Source organism: Podarcis muralis, chromosome 12 (genome assembly GCF_964188315.1).
Source record: "Podarcis muralis chromosome 12, rPodMur119.hap1.1, whole genome shotgun sequence".
NCBI classification, from domain to species: domain Eukaryota; kingdom Metazoa; phylum Chordata; class Lepidosauria; order Squamata; family Lacertidae; genus Podarcis; species Podarcis muralis.
In genome coordinates, this window is record NC_135666.1 from 43,018,758 (window position 1) to 43,041,972 (window position 23,215).

General features: G+C 42.4%; 1 protein-coding gene across 5 annotated transcripts in view; it reads right to left on the minus strand.

Annotated features, from left to right (window-relative positions):
* The window catches only part of NEK10 (NIMA related kinase 10), a 100,205-nt gene that overhangs the window by 31,767 nt on the left and 45,223 nt on the right, over positions 1-23,215 (minus strand). For 4 of the 5 annotated variants that reach the window (XM_028750769.2, XM_028750770.2, XM_028750768.2 and 1 more), the window contains 6 exons: positions 16,762-16,837; positions 8,930-9,059; positions 7,984-8,054; positions 3,733-3,946; positions 2,072-2,255; positions 1,645-1,731 (listed from right to left, as the gene is read on the minus strand). In XM_028750769.2, coding sequence (XP_028606602.2) covers positions 1,645-1,731; positions 2,072-2,255; positions 3,733-3,946; positions 7,984-8,054; positions 8,930-9,059; positions 16,762-16,837 — 762 coding nt within the window. Of the gene's footprint in view, positions 1-1,644; positions 1,732-2,071; positions 2,256-3,732; positions 3,947-7,983; positions 8,055-8,921; positions 9,060-16,761; positions 16,838-23,215 lie in introns of those variants that run through there. The other variant, XR_003709164.2, reaches the window with a different exon arrangement.

The following is a 23,215-nucleotide window of genomic DNA, read 5'->3' on the forward strand; positions in this document are numbered from 1 at the left end:
TAACCTGTGGTCTGCATGTGACCTTCAGGCTGTTTTCATGCGAGATACAGATCCTGCATTCCTACAACTACCGCTGGTTTTTCCCCTCAGACTCCACCCACATTTGGCTCTGGCTCCGCTCATTATCAGCTGTGGGCCCTGACTGACTTTTCTTGTGAGTCGCCTTCCTAAGTTCTCGTGCTCTAAACCATAGCTATGACTAACCACTTTTAACCAAGTAAGCTCGGTAGCTGAAAACCGAAGTGAACTTTTCTGATTTTATCCTCCCAGCTATATCGGCAACCAAATTCTAGACAACACTGACATCAGTTGTATCTGCACAGACTTACCTGATACATATATCTATCAACAGCTAAAAAACATGGTCTGTAATGTAGGGGGTGGCCCTTGTGGTCCCTTCCAACTCTACAATTCTATGTTTCTATTACTGTCAAACATATACCGTATTTTTCGCCCCATAGGACGCACTTTTTCCCCTCCAAAAATGAAGGGGAAATGTGTGTGCGTCCTATGGGGCGAATACAGGCTTTCGCTGTATAGGCTTCAGAAAGCTATCAGCAAACCTGGGGAGCCCGCGGGAGTTCCCGCAGGGCTCCCCACCCTGTGGATAGCAGCCTGCCGCCCAGCGCGCAGGGTGCCCTGAAGCAGAGCGCCCCGCGCCCCGGGCAGACATCGGCCAGCCCCACAAGCTCGGGGGACAGCAAGGAGGCACAGCGCCGCCATCCCGCTGTTCCCTGACCTGGTTTTGGGGGGGAAATAAAGGGGGGGAAATTAGGTGCGTCCTATGGGACGGAGCGTCCTATGGGATGAAAAATACGGTAATTGTTATAACGGAGTCCAATTGCACACTTCACCTTTTCTATTAGGCCATAGCTAAAATCTTCCCATTATTACAATTTCTTCATATTTGCCCTTGCAATGGCAATGCTGGTGTTATACAAAATGAATACTGTTCCAACATATGAAGCTTGAATTACTACAATGCCATTGTGAACCAGGGCTCATTTCTCAAATCACAACTACATACATATTGACCAAGGTGAGAGTTACAGCTCTGCTGGTGCAAGGGCTTTCTGGGTGTGCAACAGAATTTCCTCTTCCTCTCCTGTGCTTGTACAGCCTCAAAATCAGCTCAGGAGAAGATTGAGGGGTGGGGAACAAGGGGAAGAGAAGAAATGAAAGTCTTGCTGTGTCAGAACCCCACTGGCATAGCAATGGATGCAACCCTATGTCTTTAAAAGCCACACTGTCTCAACTGTGCCCTGTTTCCATTGGTTTAAATCCAATGGCCAGCTTTTTTTGAATCCAACCCATGGGGGAAGCTTCTCTGGGTGTAACCCATTGATTCAAGTGTTCCTGCAGGCATTGGAAATGAGCGGGAAAAGGATGCTACCAGAAACACAGAAGTTCAGCCTTGGAATATATTTGCTGCTCGTATGAATTTGCTTCAAAATAAGAGAATTTCCTGCGAGCCAAAGTGCCTGATGTTGCTTTTCTTCCGTCCGAGACAACTTCATTTGACTCCCCTGCTGAAAATTCTAGACCAGTCATACTTCCACCTATGACTCACATACTTGTGTCAATACATGCTCAGATCCATAAGAAAAATGTTGGTGATTAGAACTCTTGCTTAAAGGAACTTACCAAACGCTGATTCTTTAAGAGGACTTGAACTAGAACTGCTGGAATTATCTGATACGTCCAGTTCATCATCTAATTCTGAGAAGACATCTGTACATAAAAGCGGAAACAAACCTTTCTATCCAACTCCAGTCAATCATTTTATTTGCATATCACCTTTCCAAAATCAAAGCCATGCTCAAGGTGGCTTGCAACATATAAAAGAATGGCAGAACTACAAACGTAACAAAAGCAGTCATAAGCAATAAACAAAACATCAAAAAGTACACTACCAAACTGAACAATTTCCACAGAAATAATAAGATCCAGAAGAAAGATATAAAAAATAAGAGCAACAACACACCCCCCCACCAAAACCACCACCACCCCCAAAAAATAACCCAGCATGGTGGAAGTACTAAAAATGCTCATTCTGCTCATTCATCACTACCTTTTTCTGAGTTTTCTAAAGTGCAGTTATCATCCGACAAGGTTAAATCGCAAGTTTTCTCTTCATCTTTTCCAGAAGCTAGATGGAAGTTTTCAGTCAAAAGATCTGTATTTTCAGAAAATTCGCTTTTTAAACTGGCTGCTCCACTGCTACTGCTGCTAAGGCTTGATTTCTCATAATGTTCCTACAAAAGAGAACAGAAATGGTTTCCTTTGACCGTGTGGCTTCCAGAAGTACAACCTGGGTGCAGTGGTACCTCGGGGTAAGTACTTATTTCGTTCTGGAGGTCCGTTCTTAACCTGAAACTGTTCTTAACCTGAAGCACCACTTTAGCTAATGGGGCCTCCTGCTGCCGCCACACGATTTCTGTTCTCATCCTGAAGCAAAGTTCTTAACACGAGGTACTATTTCTGGGTTAGCAGAGTCTGTAACCTGAAGCGTCTGTAACCTGGAGCACATGTAATCCGAGGTACCACTGTACAGTGTTCAATCAGCACAATAAATTTCCCTCGGTTTCTTTTAAAACCATTAGAAACTCTGCTAGCATAGAATTGTATACAAAAATGGCTGGTTCAAAACATGTTTCAGATACACTATATGATCTTGATTACTGACTTTAATCTGTAAGCAAATTAATTCAGCAGATAATCTTGCTGCGTAAAAGCACCTGATTTAGAGAGGTTAAGTTGTTTTTTGATCAATTTCAAATATGATTGTGCATTAGCAGGTTGCTTCTGATTTGCTGCTTCCTTAGCTCCTTTTGTTGGGTTTTCACAGTAATAGCCTCAGCAACTAAGTAGAGGAACATTTGCTCTTTGTGTGTTCTAAGCCAATGACACTCCCCACTAATAGAGAGCACTAGAGTTGCAAATGAAGCTTTCACAGTCCCGAGCAATGTTAAATAGAGGGCAACACTTTGGTGGTTGCACACATGGTGTTTCCTCTCTTCAAGCTTGGAGATCCAGTTAGCCATATTAGATAGATGGGTGCATGCTTGGAAGCCTGATAACATTATACGACACACCAGTGACAAGCATGAGTGCGGGCCAATCCACTCCTAGGTAAAGGTAAAGGGACCCCTGACCATTAGGTCCAGTCGTGACCAACTCTGGGGTTGCGGCGCTCATCTCGCTTTATTGGCCGAGGGAGCCGGCGTACAGCTTCCGGGTCATGTGGCCAGCATGTCTAAGCCACTTCTGGCGAACCAGAGCAGCGCACGGAAACGCCGTTTACCTCCCCGCCGGAGCGGTACCTATTTATCTACTTGCACTTTGAGGTGCTTTCGAACTGCTAGGTGGGCAGGAGCAGGGACCAAGCAACAGGAGCTCACCCCGTCACGGGGATTCGAACTGCCGACCTTCTGATCGGCAAGTCCCAGGCTCTGTGGTTTAACCCACAGCGCCACCTGTGTCCCTATCTGAGGAACATAGGGATGTCCTAAGGAAAAGTGGGACATTCTAGGATCAAATCAGAAACCAGGATGCCTTCTGTAAATCTAGGACAGTCCCTGGACTGTCTCTGTGGTTTAACCCACAGTGCCACACACATCCCTTAATGCACAGTATTTCTGCATGTCCAGTTGGGCAGATTGGTCTAACGGTCCCTTGCAGTCACATAAGGCTATATTATATGCAACAATGTAATTGAAGGCATTTGCTTACCTGAGATAATACAGCAAGCTGGTGGTGACATGTGACTGCATTTCGATTGGCCTCCATGAAATATCTCTGGGTCCGCCTCCTCTCGCGTTCCAGTTTCCTCTCCAAGACAAGCTGGGAGGTTGATAAGCCGTCTAAATACTTCATCATCACATTTGGTATCAAGGAACTGACCTCTACAATGTCAGGGCGACTCTCTGCATCCGGGGTCAAGCACCTATGGGGGGGGGGGAATCCATTATTTAAACAATCTATGATGACGACTGGCTGCTTGCCTGTAACTGTAATTCTTCGAGTGGTCACCTGTGCATATGCATTCTGCATTCTGTGTTTTTCTAAAAAAAGTATAAATAAACATTTTGTTTATTCGCCACTGTAAAGCTCTTAAGGATGTTGCTTATTTCTTTGTTTTGTACAGATTTCTTTTTGTGCTCTGAATGCAGGAATAATTTTCATTTTAGGAATGCCCATAAAAATAATCACCAGGCTCATTTTAAAATCTCTCATAATTAAATCCACTAACGTTTCCATTTTTGCACTTTTAAAGCTCATTCCTATCTTCTTCTGTGTTGCTATCTGTTTATCTCTTACGTTAGAACGATGTCAATTGTCAGCAAAGTGATTATTGTGATAACCCAAATGGCATCTCTAGCAAATTACACTGTCACACCAAGTAAGTAAATATTAACGGAATCAGCTGATTACATGCTTCTTTTAATACCACCACTTCAGATCACTGCAGATACTACAGCCTGTGCTCTGTTTAAATAAGTATGTGAACTTTAGACCTCGTCTTGCTAACTCCCAGTCATGTGACCCTCTCTGCTTGTTTCCTCTATCAGATTTCCTTCCCCTTTCATACTTGCTCACCTTCCATTCAACTCTTCCCTTCATTACTGTGAACTTCTGTTGCTTCTTTCTTAGGCCCCTTTCCCCATTACAACAAAATCCCCCTTGTAACATCAGAGCAACTCTGCCAAAGGCAGACAGGAGAACCTTGCTCATATAGCTAGATAAGAGCAAAAATGCAGCATGGAAAGATCAGGTCCTTTACAGCCAAAGTTTGATCAAGTTCCAATAGGTAAAGGTAAAGGACCCCGGGACGGTTAAGTGCAGTCAAAGGCGACTATGGGGTTGCGGCGTTCATCTCGCTTTCAGGTCAAGGGAGCCGGCGTTTGTCCACAGACAGCTTTCCAAGTCATGAGCCAGCATGACTAAACTGCTTCTGGAACAATGTAACGTAAGCCAGAGTGCACGGAAATGCCATTTACCTTCCCAGCCCAACGGTACCTATTGGCGTACTTTCAAACTGCTAGGTTAGCAGAAGCAATGGGAACTCACTCCATCGCGGGGATTCGAACCACTGACCTTCCGATCAGCAAGCCCAAGAGGCTCAGTGGTTTAGACCACAGCGCCACCCACGCCCCTCAAGTTCCAATAATAATAATAATAATATTTATACCTTGCCCATCCAGCTGGCTTTCCCCAGCCACTCTGGGCAGCTCACAACAGGATACTAAAAATACGATAAAACATCAAACATTAAAAACTTCCCTAAATAGGGCTGCAGTCAGATAGTTGTTTATTTCCTTGACATCTGATGGGAGGGTGTTCCACAGGATGGGTACGACTACCAAGGAGACCCTCTGCCTGGTTCCCTGTAACCTCACTTCTCGCAGTGAGGGAACCGCCAGAAGGCCCTCAGAACCGGACCTCAGTGCCCAGGTAGAACGAAGGAGATGCTCCTTCAGGTATACTGGGCCGAGGCTGTTTAGGGCTTTAAAAGTCAGCACCAACACTTTGAATTGTGCTTGGAAACGTACTGGGAGCCAATGCAGGTCTTTCAAGACCAGTGTTATATGGTCTCAGCGGTTCTTGAGACAGAACGAATTATAGATACAAGTAATTCTTCATGTTAGTCCAATGAAGCAGGGAGTCTGTAGTGGCCAGGGGACAGGCTGGGGAAGTGAGGCAAGATGCATCAAGCTGTCAGGGAACCGGGATGTGAGGGGTGGGAGATTCAGGGTGAGTAGCCAGAGGTCCAGCTCTGAAGTCATACTTAGATTGACATCATTTACACTTAGGAACATTCCCCAGTGTGATCAAGATGCTGAATTCCATTTAGAAAAAATGGCCATTCAGGACCATCAAGAGAATGAGGATGCACACTGGAATAGCCAGGGACTGGTTTTATTTGTCTCAAATTTACATTCTTATATTATACAAATTAATGGAGAATAAAGCTCTCAATGACTCCTAGTCATGAAGGACATATACTACCTCCATAATTGGAAGCACCATGACTCCAAATACTAGTCTCTGGGGCGAAACAGCAAAAGAGAGGTTATTTCCGTATTTCCTGCTTGTGGGCAGGAAATATGTTTGGGCAGGAAATACCATATGTTTGGTTACTGTAGGAAACAAGGTGTTGCACTGGTTGGCCTTTGGCCTAATCCAACAGGACTTAATCCAGCATGTAAGGAACATATGAGACAGAATTCTTCCCTTGAAGGTTCAGTTTTAAACAGAAGCTAGGAAATCGCTCAGTGGAAGGTGAACAGAAATCACACAAAAACATCAGAAAGCGTATTTTTATTCTCATTATGTTATGGACTTTTTTTGTAATCATAATTTGGAGATTTGTACTGATGATAATCAATGTGCATTCATGGAAAGCAATTCCAATTAGCTAGTTCCACCCACCCCCCACCCCCCAAATTTTGCCTGAGCACACCTGGGTTCCACACTATATTGTATGAATTTTATGCTTCTCTGTATACTGGGTGCACCTCAACTGTGCATGAAGTCTACATCCTTGAGGAAAAACAAGACATGCCATCGGAGATGCAGGAATGCTTCTCCATTTTATTTTATTTATTTTGATAAAACAGCTGGAAGGACCCTTGCTTTGGATGGGTGACAGCAAAGGGGAGAGCATCACAGACTTAATTCAAGCTGCCCCCTAGGTACTGAGAGAGAAGCATACAGGCATCCATATACTTAAGGTGATTTTTAAGCAGTTTTCACAACAGAATAAATATGATAGGATTCCCTTGAAAAAGACCTATCTGAAATGCGTCGAGAACTTTCTAATCACTTGTTTTCTTTTCTCCGTGGAAAAACAGATGGGAACAGGAGTCCCAATCCAAATTAGAGGCCACATAGCTGCTTTTACCAAAAGAGAGGAAAAGAATAATCAAACATGCATTCCTGCATCTTCACAGTCACAGCAAGGCTGGCCTGGTGTTTTCTCAACAACAGTGGCAGTAACAGTGGTGCAGGAGCAAAAGGAATGTACCCGTAATACCAAATAATTGCCTTCTGTTCAAAACCAAATAAAAAAATTCCTTCCAGTAGCACCTTAGAGACCAATTAAGTTTGTCATTGGTCTGAGCTTTTGTGTGCATGCACACTTCTTCAGATACACTGAAACAGAAGTCACCAGACCCTTATATATATAGTGAGAGGGTGGGGAGGGGTATTACTCAGAAGGGTGGTGGGAATGGGTGATTGGCCGATAGGTGTGGTAAACCTGTTGACGACTGTTAACGACTGCAATTGGTCTTAAAGGAAAGATCAAGGGGTGAGATTGCTAAAAATAGCTTTATCATGTATTTATCATGTATTCTATTCAATTTTAGTGAGTATGATGGAACTCAGTCCTGGGGCAGCATAAACACCAGCCAAATTATAGCATGAGCTTTATCTTATAGACAAATAAAGAATAACAAAATATTGCAGTGTCTCTTCCGCCCTCCTAACTGGAATGTTTCTGTTTAGAGTTAGAGCCAGTCATTCATTCCCACCAAATTTTCCATTTTTATTTTCCAGTGGGTTGGTTTTTTAAAAAAATCCTACTTGTACAAAACTTGGGGTTTCCCTCCCCTCTTGCTACTCAAGACTCCTGCTTTGACTTCAATCCAGTCTGCACTCACCACCTCGGTATGTTACTGGAGAGGTTAATGTCAGGGGGTACAAGACATGTAGCTAGCAATACACAGCTCCAATTGTGTTCCACTGTGCACAACAAGCTTTATTCCTATCTAAAATGGCTTCTTTATTGCTTTGTACATTCAAAAATGACACAACGAATTACAGGTTCAAGGCATTACGCAATCCGCCCCGCCCCCCACCTACTTTGACTGGCAATATTTTCACTGGCATCTCACATTTTTAAATTGTACTATTACCTCTGTGTCGCCACATATCCTCTTTACACTTAGAATAAAAGGACCTTTTCCACAAGACACTTACTTTTTAATGACCGCTGAAACCTTTTCAGAATAGGTGCCCTCTGGGACTGGCTCATAGGCAGATTCAACTATCTGCAAAATAAATGAATACTTTGCTGACAACAGGAGAAAAATATCATGTTATGGATAAACTAGGTTTCAATCTGCCCCTTTAACAACATGGCACACAATCAACCTATCTTCACAATGTCCTTGTGGAACGTATATAAAATGAATTTGACTCATATGCACGTATCACACTCAAAAATATACAAAGCAATTTCCATGCAGAAAGTTCATCCAAAATTCACCACAAACACTAATGATGATCCTGCCTTTAATCACATATTTTTAAGCTGCTAAGCCAATTTATATGTCCACAGACAAAAAAGCTGGGTACAACTAATAAATCAAATCTTGTCAATCGGGAATTTCATGACTGAGATCCGCCAATTTCTCTACTGAGTATCTTTGATTTTCAGTAAAATTGATTCTTATTAAGAACTTGCTTGATTTTGAAGCCCCTGAAATTTGCAGAGTCTTTTTGCTAGTCTAGACTTTGAGGGATTGCAAATACCCAAAAAAAGGGGGAACACGTTATAAAGTTCAGTAATAATAATAGTAACTAATGTGAATGCTTGATGTGAAGTGTGTCTCAATTCAAGGAGATTGATGTGGGGAGACAAGAAAGACACAATAAGACCCATTTGTGAATATAATGTGTCAGGGTCAGGGAAGCAGGAAGATCCTTCATAACCTTAATCCAACACTGGGAGTTAGGCTCACTCCCTAGTCTATACCAATACAGCAACCATCAAAACTGCTTCTCTGGTGCTGCTGTAATGTCCATGTGCAATGAGGAAACGCTGCATAAAGACATTTTTATTTCAAAAGCAGGAAAGAAGGGGCATTCATAAAAGTGCATGAACACGCAAAGGTAAATGGCTTCAACTAGCAAACCTGCATACTTTAGTTGCTAAGGAGAGCATGTTGGTGCTGTAAAATGGAGGGTTGAGAGTTGCCATCTGGTAAAGGACGCATCCTGCAGCCCAGACATCAGCCTTCTCGCCATATGGCTCGCTCTTCACAACTTCAGGGCTAGGCAAATAAAAGAAAAATCAAAAAAATCCATAATGGAGATAGAACAGGTCACAATATTACTTTCAGGGAAGAGGCTACTACCTGCCACACAAATGCATCTTTAGGGAAAATACTAAACAATTCAGAGTTTGCAGAAGGTATCGTTCGCACATCAGAATGTTTACGAATGTTTACGAATGCTTACAACACAGAACATGATAACTGCATCTGAGGCTGTGTGCTTACATGTTCATATCTGCCTAAACAGATGCAATCCCCCCAAAAATCCCAATTTTTTAAATCATCCAGATGGTATTGCAATATTAAATAAATTGGACTACGCTACAATTTCCTTACATGTGCAAGACATAGCCATGATTCACCCCACTAATCCTTCCTCAAGTCTGCCCACTTTACTACTCTCTCAGCAAATCTCTACCATGGACATAGGATTAAATAACTTCCAGGAGACTAATTACCAAAGTCCAAATTTACCCACTAAGAGATCCTGCCAACCTAGCAGTTCGAAAGCACGAAGTGCAAGTAGATAAATAGGTACCGCTGCGGCGGGAAGGTAAACGGCGTTTCCGTGCGCTGATCTGGTTTGCCAGAAGCGGCTTAGTCATGCTGGCTACATGACCCGGAAGCTGTACGCCGGCTCCCTCGGCCAGTAAAGTGAGATGAGCACCACAACCCCAGAGTCGTCTGCGACTGGACCTAATGGTCAGGGGTCCCTTTACCTTTAAGAGGTCTTTATTCCTATTTGCAGGAAATACCACCTTAACTTCCTGCAAGAGGTTGGAACTGATGATCTTCAGATGCATTCCACTTCTGCATTTATTGCTTTCCAGTCAATATCACAAATGCAAATCAATTATTCTTTCCTCCCCCTCCCATCTTTGGCCAAGCTAATGTAATTTAGTCAACTGAAGCCTTAAATCAGTCATTCTTTTCCACCAGCCAAACCCTTTTAAATCAAATAATGCATGATTTATGTTCATCCCTCCTCCCTAAAATCTTTTTTATCAGAATTATTCACATAATTCACATTTCATCTACTTCACTCACCGTTTAAAAAAGTTTGAAAATTGACAAAGTTCTCATTGATGCCTGTCATGTGCCTGTCTCACAAATTCTAAGGGTTTTTTTCCCCCTCCCTTCTCCTTCTCCTCCCCCACCCATACAAAAGGTTCAGGGGAGCAAGCTAATTAAGGATGGTACTGCTATGATCTGTGCTTGGCAAACTGGAGAGATACAGCTGGCTTTGTTTTCCATAAGGAACATATGGCAATGAAGTTATATGAAATGTACCCTTACAAAAACAAGCTGAGGGGGGAGCAGGAAGCGAGCGAGAGAAGAGTAATACCTTTCTTATGACCAACTAAGAAAGATATTTAACAGTGAAAAAATGTTCAGGTCTCCAAAAATTCTTCTGGAAGCTAAGCTAAGCATGGTGTCCTGAGAGGTACTGGAACCGACACACAATAATGTCAGTCCCTCCTTCCTTTGAAAAATAAAATCTAGTGTTTAACCAGTGGCATAGCACGGGTTGCCAGTGCCTTGGGTCATGCAGAGAGGGGGTAGGAGGGAGGGAAATGGTTAGAGTACACATGTGCATTCAACTGCTTAAGGCAGAGGTCTTCAACTTTTTGAGTTCATGGCTCCCCTGACCAACTACACTCTTTCTGCGGCACCCCTGTGGGGCTCAGGAGCCCAGTTAATTCATGCCTTGCCTGCAGAACTGGCAGCCTCTCACCCTTTTTTTGAGCACGCTCCCTTGGGTAGTGTTCCCATCAGCCTCTTTTCCTTGGGAGCTGCTGCTGCCCCTGGTCTCTGAGCTGCCCCCCCCCCCGTCTCCTTCCCAAAGAGAGGTGCCTCCTCACACTGCCCCACAGCGGCCTGGGACTTCTGTCCATTCCCAACTACAAGGGCTGGCAGGCTGGGCTTGCTTGCTTGCTTGCTCCAAGGCCGCTTCAGCTCCTGGCAACCAGCACCCCCTGGCCAGCCCCAGAGGCACCATTAACCTGGGCAGCTTGTGACCAGGGCTGCTGCCATGGCACACTAGTTGAAAGCCACTGGCCTGAGGCATTTGCATCACTCAGGAGATTGCAGTCGCAGAAATAAGAAAAGAAGAGTCGTTCCATTGTCTGGAGAGGTCACTTCCTGGTTCACATGGAGAAGCCGTTTTCAACACAGCCCAACGATGGAAGTGTGTGGCTGTTTTGAGGCAGCATCAGGTGGCAAAATTTTGCACCCTGGACAACCGCTCCTGTGGCCCCCCCCCAACAGTACACCACTGCAGCAATAACTGAAATTTGTGAGGAAGGGATAGAAATAAAGGGAAACATGGTAGTCTTGCAGAGTGGGATCTGCATGGTGGACTGAATTTAGTAATAGAATTCTGCACTACAGTAAAATGGCTTTAGCCAAGAAGCATGTGATTAACATATGAATTAGGTGTTGGATATTTAAGTCAATTGGATTTTACAAACGCTATATTCAGGTAATTGCAATATTTGCTTTTAAGCTTTCAGCCCAGCACCTTGTATTCAAGCAGGAAGATTCCCACTTCACTAGTATTCTGGTGAAGATAGATTAGCATATCCTTTGCTAAACAAATAGTTACAGCAAGAACAAAGCCAGATTAGTTGGACATTTTTCAATTTCATTCTTTTCATTTTCTCTAAACAGACTGAGCCGTGCTCTGTGTTTTCTCTGAAAGGACTCCGCATCTGCTCCTCTTACGCAGAAATCGTATTTTTTTATTTAATAACAAATCTTCTTGAATGCTAAACTCAATCTTAAAACGAGTTTGGCAGTTGAACAAAACATTTACAGCAGCACAGAAGATAATTTAATCTTTCAAGTATTTTGTTATGGGATCCACGTTTATGAAAATGACTTGGAAATACAGAAGAAAGTATATATGTAGTACAAATTACAGAAAGATAGAAAATAAGTTGATATCCTTGGAAAGCTATGTCATAATGCTATTTATAGAAGAGGATTTTTTTCCTTACTGATTTGTTTTCATGGAAACCATCATTCTTTAGGCTTAAGCCTTTCCAATTTTATTCTGTATAATATTTTATTACAATATTTGCATAAGTTTCATTTTAATAAGCCTGTGGAGACAGGTTTCTTCGCCCCCTATATTCCTGATAAGCTAACTGATAGTATGTAACTTGTTTTCAGACTGTCTTACAAGGGATGCTCAACGGTACAGGATTAGCTTGTGTAAATATTAGTTTTCAATGGATGATTCTTTGTGCAAAGGTCATAATAAAAGCTATTACTGTGGGGATGAGATACTGATGATATTAGAGGATTTTGTAAGGCAGGAAAAGTTTTAAGGCTGAAATGGGCTAAGCCCAGATTGAACAGCCTGTGTCGAAGAGTTCAGCCTCCCAAGGAAGAGCTTCCTATCAGAAAGCATACTTCAAATGGCAAAAAACACACATCCTAGACTTGGCCCGGAGACTTCTAAAGAACCCCTCTTCTCGTGTCTTCTGTTAACTCAACATGTAGTTCTGCCTCTATTTCTTTTTTTGCTGTTATTTACCTACCCGGTCCCTGAGATCGTCTTCTGAGGCCCTCCTTCATGTGCCCCCTCCTCAAGAGGTCCAAAGGGTGGCAACACAAGAACGGGGCCTTCTCTGCAGTGGCTCCCCATCTATGGAATGCTCTTCCCAGGGAAGTTCGCCTGGTGCCTTCATTATACATCTTTAGGCACCAGGCAAAAACGTTCCTTTATATCCAGGCCTTTGGTTGATCTTATTGACATCCGACACCCTTTTAGAATGTGGCTTTTTTTGGGGAGGGGGGATTTATTGGGTTACTGCTTTTGGTTTGATTTTATATGCTGTGGTCTTGTTGTAAACCGCCCTGAGATGTATGGGTACAGGGCGGTGTATAAGTTGAAAAATAAAATTAATAAGAATAAGAATAAGAATACTGCCCGTGGCTCTCTATTTTCAGAGTTTGAAACGTAGCTTTCTTTTTTATCTGTTCTAATAGGCAGAATTGTGGGCAATTTTAACTCATTATTATTTACATCAAGCGTAGCCAAAGTGGGGCTCTGCAGATGTTGTTCAACCCTCACAAGCCCTGCCAGCCAGCATGGATAATGGTTAGGGATAATGGGTGCAGCATCTCCAACAACATCTGGAAGGAACTACATCATTGATGTACAATTTACATCCATCATGATGGATCTCTCTTCTTCCCTTTGTTTTACAGAAAGAAGTGATGGCATTACTTGTGTTGATGGAAACATCTTTGTTTATCATTGTGTAGCATATGCAGTAATTATACTCCTTACAGTTTGCTGAAAGCTTCAAATGCAAATAGTAATGAAAAGTGTCAGCTGATTTTCCAAAGGTAAAATGTATTCCTAGGAAAAGGACATAGAGCACACAAGAAAATTAAAGATTATGAAACAGATAAACAACAACAGCTCAATCAGGCTGGAACATATACAGTAGCTGCAAAGAACAATTGGAGGAAGGTTGAAAGCTTTGCTTTAAGAAATCAAAGGTTTCAACTAGATGGTGAAAGTTAAACACGGGGGGAGCAAGGTGGACATCTTTAGGGGAGGAGATCGATGAGATGGGTACCATAACAGAGAAAGTCTTGCCATGTGCAAGATTGCATTGCTCCTTGCCTGGTTTCTGATCACTGCTGGGTGTTCTGCTTTATATAAATATGATTATGACAATAATAAGGGGACGCGGGTGGCGCTGTGGGTTAAATCACAGAGCCTAGGACGTGCCGATCATAAGGTCGGCGGTTTGAATCCCCGCGACGGGGTGAGCTCCCATTGCTCGGTTCCTGCTCCTGCCAACCTAGCAGCTTGAAAGCACATCAAAGTGCAAGTAGATAAATAGGTACCGCTCTGGCGGGAAGGTAAACGGCGTTTCCGTGCGCTGCTCTGGTTCGCCAGAAGCGGCTTAGTCATGCTGGCCACATGACCTGGAAGCTGTACGCCGGCTCTCTCGGCCAATACAGCAAGATGAGTGCCGCAACCCCAGAGTCAGCCACGACTGGACCTAATGGTCAGGGGTCCCTTTACCTTTGCCAATAATGCAGTGGTGCAGTTTGGGCACAGAGATCCTCAAATCGCTGCCAAACAGCTGAGTGAGCAGACAGAGAAGAGAGAAAGAAAAAGCAGCATACAACTGACAGGTGAAATTCAGGAGTCAAGAATCAACCCTGCTCTCCCACAAAAGGCAGAATTGAAACTGGCCAGAAGGTTCACCTCCATTTCAGATGGGCATGTAGTTTCATTTTCAGTTCTGAAAACCCTGTATGCTTCACTCCTCTGCTGACTGAGAAGCCACACACACACACAAAAGACTGGTGAAGAAGTTACTCTGCATTTCTTCCTTTTGCCCTCCCACGCCGCAGGGAAAATTCCTTCCCCTCATGCCGCAAGAACATTGCTGTTAATATTATCCAATATTCACTGGAATATGTGGCTCTCTCAGATTCTTACGTTAAAAGCAACACCTGAATGCCAAGAGAGCCAATACTTGATTCGCTGCAAATTGTGCTCATTTATTTGTGTTTATGTTGCACTCTGTAAACACTCTGTTTTTGTTGCAATGTGTAAAACTATTTTATTTCACTGCCTTGGCTCAATAAATATTTCTTCTTATTGCTCGTTAAAACAGAGAACTTATAAACTGTACCTCCAGAGCCTATAAAATGCAATTATCTCACTTCTATGGGGCCTTTATTTATTTATTTTTGCAGAGTCTACCGTCTCTCTAGACTGGCAAACAATCCCCAAACATGGGGATGGAGAAAGTTCTTTTCTTGGCCCTATAGCAAGAACGACGTCAGTTTCAAGTGGGTTCGCTTGGTCTGCAGTTCCTTTTGCCTTAACTAGTCATTCCAGCTGAGAGCCAAAGGATCACACAATTAATTCCTTACTACCATATGCTCTTTTAGCTTGCTTTTTGGGTCAAAGGGCATATTTTGGGCATCACACCTATAACGTATATGTGCTTCTAGATTGCAGGGTTCAGAGTCCCAGAATGATTATGGATGTTAATAATTATAATAATTATAATAATTTTATTATTTATATGCCATCCATCTGACTGGGTTGCCCCAGGAATTCTTGGTGGCTTCCAACAAAATATTAAAACATAGGTAAAGGGACCCCTGACTGTTAAGTCCAGTCGCGGACGACTCTGGGGTTGTGCCACTCATCTCACTTTACTGGCTGAGGGAGCTGGCGTTTGTCCACAGACAGCTTCTGGGTCATGTGGCCAGCATGACTAAGCTGAACCAGAGCAGCACGGAAGCACCGTTTACCTTCCCACCGGAACGGTACCTATTTACCTAGTGGCATTTGACGTGCTTTCGAACTGCTAGGTTAGCAGGTGCTGGAACCGAGCTCACCCTGTCGCGGGGATTCGAACTGCCGACCTTCCAATTGGCAATCCCAAGAGGCTCAGTGGTTTAGACCACAGCGCCACCCGTGTGTGACTTCCAACAAAATATTAAAACATAAAGGCCCTCAAACATTAAAAACCTCTCTGTAGCTGCCTTCAGATTTCTTCTAAAAGTCAGATAGATGTTTATCTCCTTGACATCTAATGGGAGGGCGTTCCACAGGGCTGGCACCACTACCAAGAAGGCCCTCTGCCTGGTTTCCTGTAACCTCACTTCTCGCAGGGAGGGAACCGCCAGAGGCCTTCAGAGCTGGACCTCAGTGTCCGGGCTGAACAATGGGGGTGGAGACGCTCCTTCAGGTCTACTGGGCTGAGGCTGGGATATATGGATAGGATCCCTGGGTTTTTATATAGCTGAGGGAAAGGTAAAGGGCATCGTCGGGGGCCGGACCCCTGAGAGAACAACAAATGTCAGATTAAGAATGTCTCTTTCGTCTTTTTAATTAGCGAGAATGTGGAGGGGAGGACCGCTGTTATGCAAAGCATTCCTCTGTAAGACGTACTGGCAGGCATGTTCCCACCATTTAGTGAGCACCTCACTATCATGACCATGAGAAAGCCAACTGATAGGACTGAAAGAAGCGAAGAGTCAACAGAAAGAGGCTTCTAAGGAATATAGTAAAGCAACTGGGAGCCAAGGGAGCCAATCTGAGGTGAACACTTGGTCACCTGTACAGCAACAGCCTATTTAGATGGCCACATTTCCACACATTTCCCAGTGGGTCCATCGCCAACAATAGTTCAAGTATTTCTCACAGTTAAGATGTCTACTGCTACAGCAAACTGACACATTCTTTGGAACAAGCTCATATAACCCGTCTGTGAAAGTTCCCAAGTGTGGAAAACCAACTTCTGGGATTAGGAGAAGCAAGACAATACTGTGCATTAGATTGTACATAACTGGGCAACTTGAATAGAGCTACAAGGAAAGTGGGAATTAGAAGAAGGTTATGCCTCAGAGAATTGAAGGTTCTAATTACTGTTACAGTAGATACTGTAGTTAATTAGCAAAAAAAAATGAAGTGTGATAGCATGTCGAGACTGGCCTGTTTTCACATGAATTTAGATATATTTAATTCCGTGCACTTTAAAATGAGATGGCGTGTCATGATATGCTTTACTCAAAAAGAATAAAGAATTCAAACATATCCTAGGAAAATTAACGGTCTGAATCAAACAGTGGCCCCCTATATATGGGGGCCACTGATTCGCTATTTTAGCAGCAAATTTGCAGACCTAAAAGGCTTTTTTTTTCTTACCAGGAGTAGAGAATAGTTCCGACAACTGAGGTAAGCTTGCTATTTTCCTGTTTCTGCTTTGCAAGACCAAAGTCAGCTGGAAATAAAATAAATAAAGCAAATTTATTTTCCTTCAGCAGGTTCAATTATTGATTATAGCTGGAGCAAAAAAAAGATCACTCATATTTGATATATTATCCCCACCACCTCATTTATGCATTATCAGGCAACAAACAATAATATTTGCTCATCTTCTACTCTTATCTTTGCTCTTTATGAATGACATAGAGTGGCCTGGTTCGCATGTCATGGGACGCCCATTCATGATTTACTGTGAATGAGCGAGAATGCCAGTGCACACTGCTCAAATTACACACACGCCCTTTCCTTTCCCAAGCTGGAAGAAAAAAATCTACAGTGCTGACTTAGCATTTATGTATGACTCAGCATTCACAGTTTGGCTTCTCTCCAAAGAAACCACAAGAGCTGGTTCATATGTAGCCAGCACTGTGGCTTGATTCCTCCCAGATTCCTCTGATGTGCAAAACCAGCCAGTTTTTAGGCAGTAGATGGCTCAATACCAATATATAATGCTTATAGAATTTGTTTGTCCTAATGCTCTTATGGCACCAGCCTGGAAATGAAACACAGTTTAAATAGATATCAAAATCCATTTATGAAGATTAGAACTGAACAGATGCCAAGCTCAACAACATACCAGCTATAGGCACACTTACTTAAGCAACTTTTGAATTTAATCTAAGCTTTTTCCCAGCTACTGTTCTTGGCAGCAGCTGAAAAGAAGCAATTCCCTGAAGCCCAATCCTAGGGTGCAACCTTTGAAAAGGTCACTTTAAAATATGTTAATTGTCAGTGAACGCTTATGTTTCAACTCTTACCTCAGGGCAAAGTATGAGTTTGCGGGTGCCAGACTCCTCTAAATTCCTGGACCCAGTAAGTGTTGGAATTTAATCAAGCCTCCTGAACCCCTGGATCCAGCAAGGGTTAAAATAAAAGCCAGGCTAGCTTATATTTGAATGGTTCATCATCCCAGGCTAGCTTCCTCATGAGGTCATTGCCTGGGGTGAGGAACCATTAAGTGTATGAAGGGCAAGGTGATGGACCATTAAGGAAACAAAAAAGAGGGGAAATGGGTGGAGCACGTCCTCCCTCTTTTAAATAGTGAGAAGAAGGAAAGGCACAGTTTAGAGTTTTAGCATTGTCTGCGATGTGACTTAAAGCAGAAAAGGTTGCAGGCTGCTAAAGGAAACAAGTGGAAAAGCTATAGAAGCAGAGCATGATGCTTGATGTCTGTTTGAACCCAAGGCTGCATCTATGGGAGAAACAAGACCCACTGGGGGAGTTAATGCTGGGAGCCCCTCCACTATAGACCCAGGTTGTATATATGTGTAAATAAACCATATATCTGTCTCCATACAGCAGAGAGCATGGTCTTGTTGTCTGGATAGCACAGGACCTCCATACACACTGCCCTGGCTTGTTCCCTGGAGAGAGCTGCTAACACAGGAGGAGGGAAAAAACCTTACAGGAGGCAGAAGTTATGAGTTACCAGGCTCTGCAGCCACAGCTGGAACTGTCATTCCACAGCAATTTGACCTCACCTCCAGATGTGCACTCCATTGTCTCTCGAGACTGACGAGTGCCAGCAACAATTTGGACAGCTCTTAAGATATCGTAACCATATTCTGCATGGTGGTTCCTGATATCAAGAAACAAGTTTTCATCTATGTTTGGATGCCATTTTAAATCAAGATGGCAGATTGAACCTTTCAAAACTGCATCGATTTGAACCACTGAGTTCAAAATTTCACTGATTTTGTTTGACCTCCTGAACAATGCTCCGTGAAGTTCCACATGCTAAGATATAAGCTGACATAATACTTCCATGTTCAACTCCCTCCCTCTCACAAATGTACAGTATTTACCTCTCTAAGCCTGCAAGCCTATGCACACCTTTTGGAAGCGAGGAAGCGAGTCCCATTGAGGGAGACAGTGGAACTGACTTCTGAGCAAACAGGCTATGGGGAAAGGGAAATACTATCATATGTGTTTATAGGTATTTTACAAATAAAAGGCTCAGAACGACACAGCAAACCCTGATTTGCCCAAAGCGGGGGGGGGGGGGAGAGAGACAAAGGATGGGACAGAATTGGAAATTTGGTTTCCTGCTGGTGTCCAAACCATCAAATGATCCTCCCATTTACTTCAACCTATAGAGCAATGACCTATTAGTTAATCCAAATGCCAAACTTCTAAAAGGTCAAGTTCCGTGCCGGGCTTATTCGGTTCTGAAAAGTGAAAAATGACAAGCTTAGCTCTATTTTTATATATATATATATATATATATATATTATATATATATATATTATATATATATATATATATATATATATATATATATATATATATGACAGAGAAATGAATACTCGACACAAGAAAATGGCACCAGCCCTTGAATCTGTTGTCAGAAGCTACTGCTTCACCTTGCATCATGGCTGAAATGCTAAGATTTGTGTTGTTTTGTACTCCAGGCTGTACAAAAAACGGGGGGGGGGGGGACAGATTGAAATCGTTCTGACATTCAGTATTAAACACTGTAAAAAGAAATAAAGAAATAAAGAAAACAGGTGTGAACCAACTGTACCTCCATGAAAGCAGGTCATTTTGTTCAAGTAGCTGTTTCCCACATTCTTTATACAACCCCTGAGAATACTATCCTGACTCGAGAAAAGCTTTTGTCACCTGCATCCAATTTAGGGTTTAGATGGATGTGATGCCAGTTTTAGATGTTTACATCAGTTCAGCTAGAGGTAATGTTTTAAGAGGTTTTAATGCTACCTTGAAAAGTCACACACATTCTTCTGTTCTAATACAAGCTTTGTAAAAAAATAGAAATAAAAATAAAGGTGTCTTGCAAGTTTGCAGTAGTAGCATAGCACCAAATAAAACAAGGCTGGAGTAACTCCACCGTCTTGCCTTCTCTCCATTTCATTCCATGCTAACGTTTTTCAAGGGCTGTTTTGGGCACCTTGCAAAAGCTATTCCAATCCTCTACTGGAAAAGGTTGAATGAGCGAGAAGATGGGCTACTAAACATAAGGCAAGAGCACCATGCAGTGGCCGCCTGTTTTAATGCAGCCTGTCTCATACTTAAAACTACTATTCTAGGAGGTAAAAACTGCACAAACAGTAAAACGCCTCCTTGTGCAAGGCATGACTACTCTGTTACTAGGCAAGCTTTGACAATGTTTCAAATCCACAAATACAACCTGAAGCGATATAATAACACTGAGGGCCGTAGGATGGAATGCCCATAACATCTGTATAGTGTTAGAATTAGTATACTGCGCACAATACTTCATTAAGTAATGAGGAGAAAAAACTGCATTTGAAAATTATTGAAAAGGAGGGGAAATTCTGGTTCAAGGTTTTTGATGGGCTTGCCTTGCTTCTGAGATTGCCAAGGGGAATTTGTGAATGTCCGTCCTTTCATTCTACAAGTCATCTCACCAGGACTTGCACTCTGCAACCTTTGCAGGCGGCTGCACTTTCATCTAAGTCCAGAGTACGGTATCAGGAAGTAATTCCTCCCATGGGGCTTTTCCAGATCAGAAAGGACAGGCAGTCAGGTAAGCGAAGCTCAAAGTCCCGTACCAACCTAAATTCCCCTCTTCTTTTTTGCAAATCATCTTTATTGGTTTCTTTTAATTGACATTCATAGAATCATATTATAACATCTCAGTTCTCCTGTGGCTAAACATGTATTTCTAAATACGTAATATTAAAGAAAACAAAAACAAAAATTTGTGCTTAATCGCTTGATTCATTCGTATTCCTTTTATACTCAACTTCCCTCCCCTTCTTACTTGGGTCCTCAGTTTGAATGCCTCTCTTAACACGTCTATGAGTTTGTTTTCCTGTTTCCCCACTATATTTTAGTATTTTTTCTGACAGAAGTTATTCTAAACCAGTCAAAATTTCAATTTCCCCATGATAGCCTTTCAAATATTGTTTGAATATGTTCCAATCTTTTTAAATGTTTGTGTTGTTTGATCTCTTATCTGCCCAGTCAACTTGTCCATCTCTGCGTACTCCATTCATTTGGTCAACCAATCTTTTTTGGTCGGTAAACATTCCCTTGTCCAGTTCTGTGCAATCACAACTCTTTGCTGCGGTGGTGGCGTACATGAATACTTCCTTTAAATCTTTTGGAATCTCATTTCCCACAATACCCAATAGGAATGCTTCTGGTTTTGGGGGGAATGAGATTTTAAAGATCCTTTTTAAATCATTATAAATGAGAACCCAAACCTAAATTATCAATAATTTATTGTCCTGAAAATAAGGCAGAGAAATGGAAGCCTATTTAGCGGGCGAAGAAAACATCTGAGAAACCAGAGGATGGATTTTGGCAGAGCACTAGCTATAATGTTCTCATCTGTTACAGCAGACCAGGCTTGGCCAACACAACGCTCTCCAGATATTTTAGATTGTAAGTCTCGTCATCATCCCCATCAGGCCACAGCTTTGTTTTCAGGAGCCGATTGTAGCTCAAAACATCTGGAGAGGGCACCAAGTTGCTGAAGGCTGCATGCACACAGGTGTATATGGTTGAGCAGCAGACAAGAGTCATGCCTGCACTTTGAGCAACGTGACAATACAGCTGTTTTATTTTGCTCCTGCTACATGCTTCCATGTCACTTGGTTCCGTTCAGCCAAATAAATTAAAACTTACAGCATTCCATCCTGTATAATTTATATCCGGACACCAGCACTGAACATGAGCCTCTGAAATGCACAGTAAAGAACCTGGCACTCTCCTTTACATCAATCAGCTCTGGAAGCGCACTATTAAAGCGTTACCTTTGGGAGCAAATCTACTAATGAGCAGTCCTCTTTCCTTTTCGGGGCCTGGAGAGATGCCAGCCAATTATATATACATTACTTAAAAAGAAGATATATTATATGAGCATGAACAGAATCCCTGTGCTAACATGAAGATGATACTAGGAAAATCCTGGAGGAACGAGAGACTGCAAAATGTTTAAAACAGAACAAAAGTTGTGGAAGTTATTCTAGTTTACAAATAAGCAAATGGAGGCATAAAGCTGCCTTCTACAATCTGAAGCCATCCAGCTTTTCTGGACTACAATTCCTATCAGCCCTAGACGGTATGGCCAATGTTCAGGGATGGTTTTAGTCCAAAACATCTGGAGAGCTCAAGGATGGGAAATTTAGCCTAAAGCAAATCACCAGGTTCCATTTTTACTAAGTCCATCCATTTGATACAGTGTTTACGTTTCATGTAGTGTGTGTTTTTTTCCCCTTTCATCACCAGAATCACAGGAATAAAAGAGAGGTGGCAGAGTAATGGAGACTGCAAGCCCTGTTTACTTGGGAGTAAGCCCCATTGAATTCAATGGGACTTACTTATGAGTAGACAAGGGTTTGGTATCGGCTGTTGGCTTGCCCTGCTTTAAATGTTATTCTCCATAATGTCAGGGCAGCTTCTTTTAGGCACAAGGCAACGGCCTCTCTTTTCCGTCAGGTTTTTGGACTTTAACTTTAAATTCTTGTATTGTGCTGCAAGCCACTCTGAGATTGCTTTTCATAAAAAGCACTAATAACTGGAATTCATAAGGCTTTATGTATTTTATTTTTATCTAGATTTTAACCCTGCTTTGTAACATTCCCCCACAAAGCCTCAGAGAACCTTATTATAGATTTATATTCAAAACCTTACTGTAAGTATATATTCAACCAAAACATAAAATAACAAAAAAGTGCAAAACACATTAATGATACACAAATCTAATGACAGGGTTTTTTTACTTTTAAAATCAGCAGCAGAATCATAATTATAAACCAGATATTTAACAGAATATTAGGCTGTGGTTCAAGTCAGTCATTGCACAAATTATGGGATCAGGTACACTTTACCAGTGTAGGAGAGTTTAATCTGAACTTAGAAACTATGATTACCAGCTTCGGAACAAGTCAGGATATTAAGCCAACTTCAAAACCATGGTTTGATATGCTAGTTTGTTCCAAAGTTGGTAACAACAGTTTCCTCATTCAGGCAAAATGGGGCATTATGATTAGAGACTTCCTGGATTGGTTTCTTATACCACAGAGGGAGAAGCGAAGAGGCTCTGTGTATGGGCTTGTTTAAATGTGGGCTTATTGAGCTGAGCTATGATTGACCATTGCAGCCAGTTGTTTCTCAGCCTAAAGTACCACACTGGGTTATTCTTGTGTGGTTAAAAGGCAGAGAAGAGGAACCATGTACACAGACCTGAGGTCCTTGGAAGGCAAGTTCAAGAAAAATGAAATAAAGATATCACGTTGTCCCTATGCTCCAACCCTACCTGTTAGCACAGGTGTACTACTGCACAGGGGAACTGCTAATACCCTCCATGGTTATCACATACAGAAAATGGCATTGGGCAATCTCT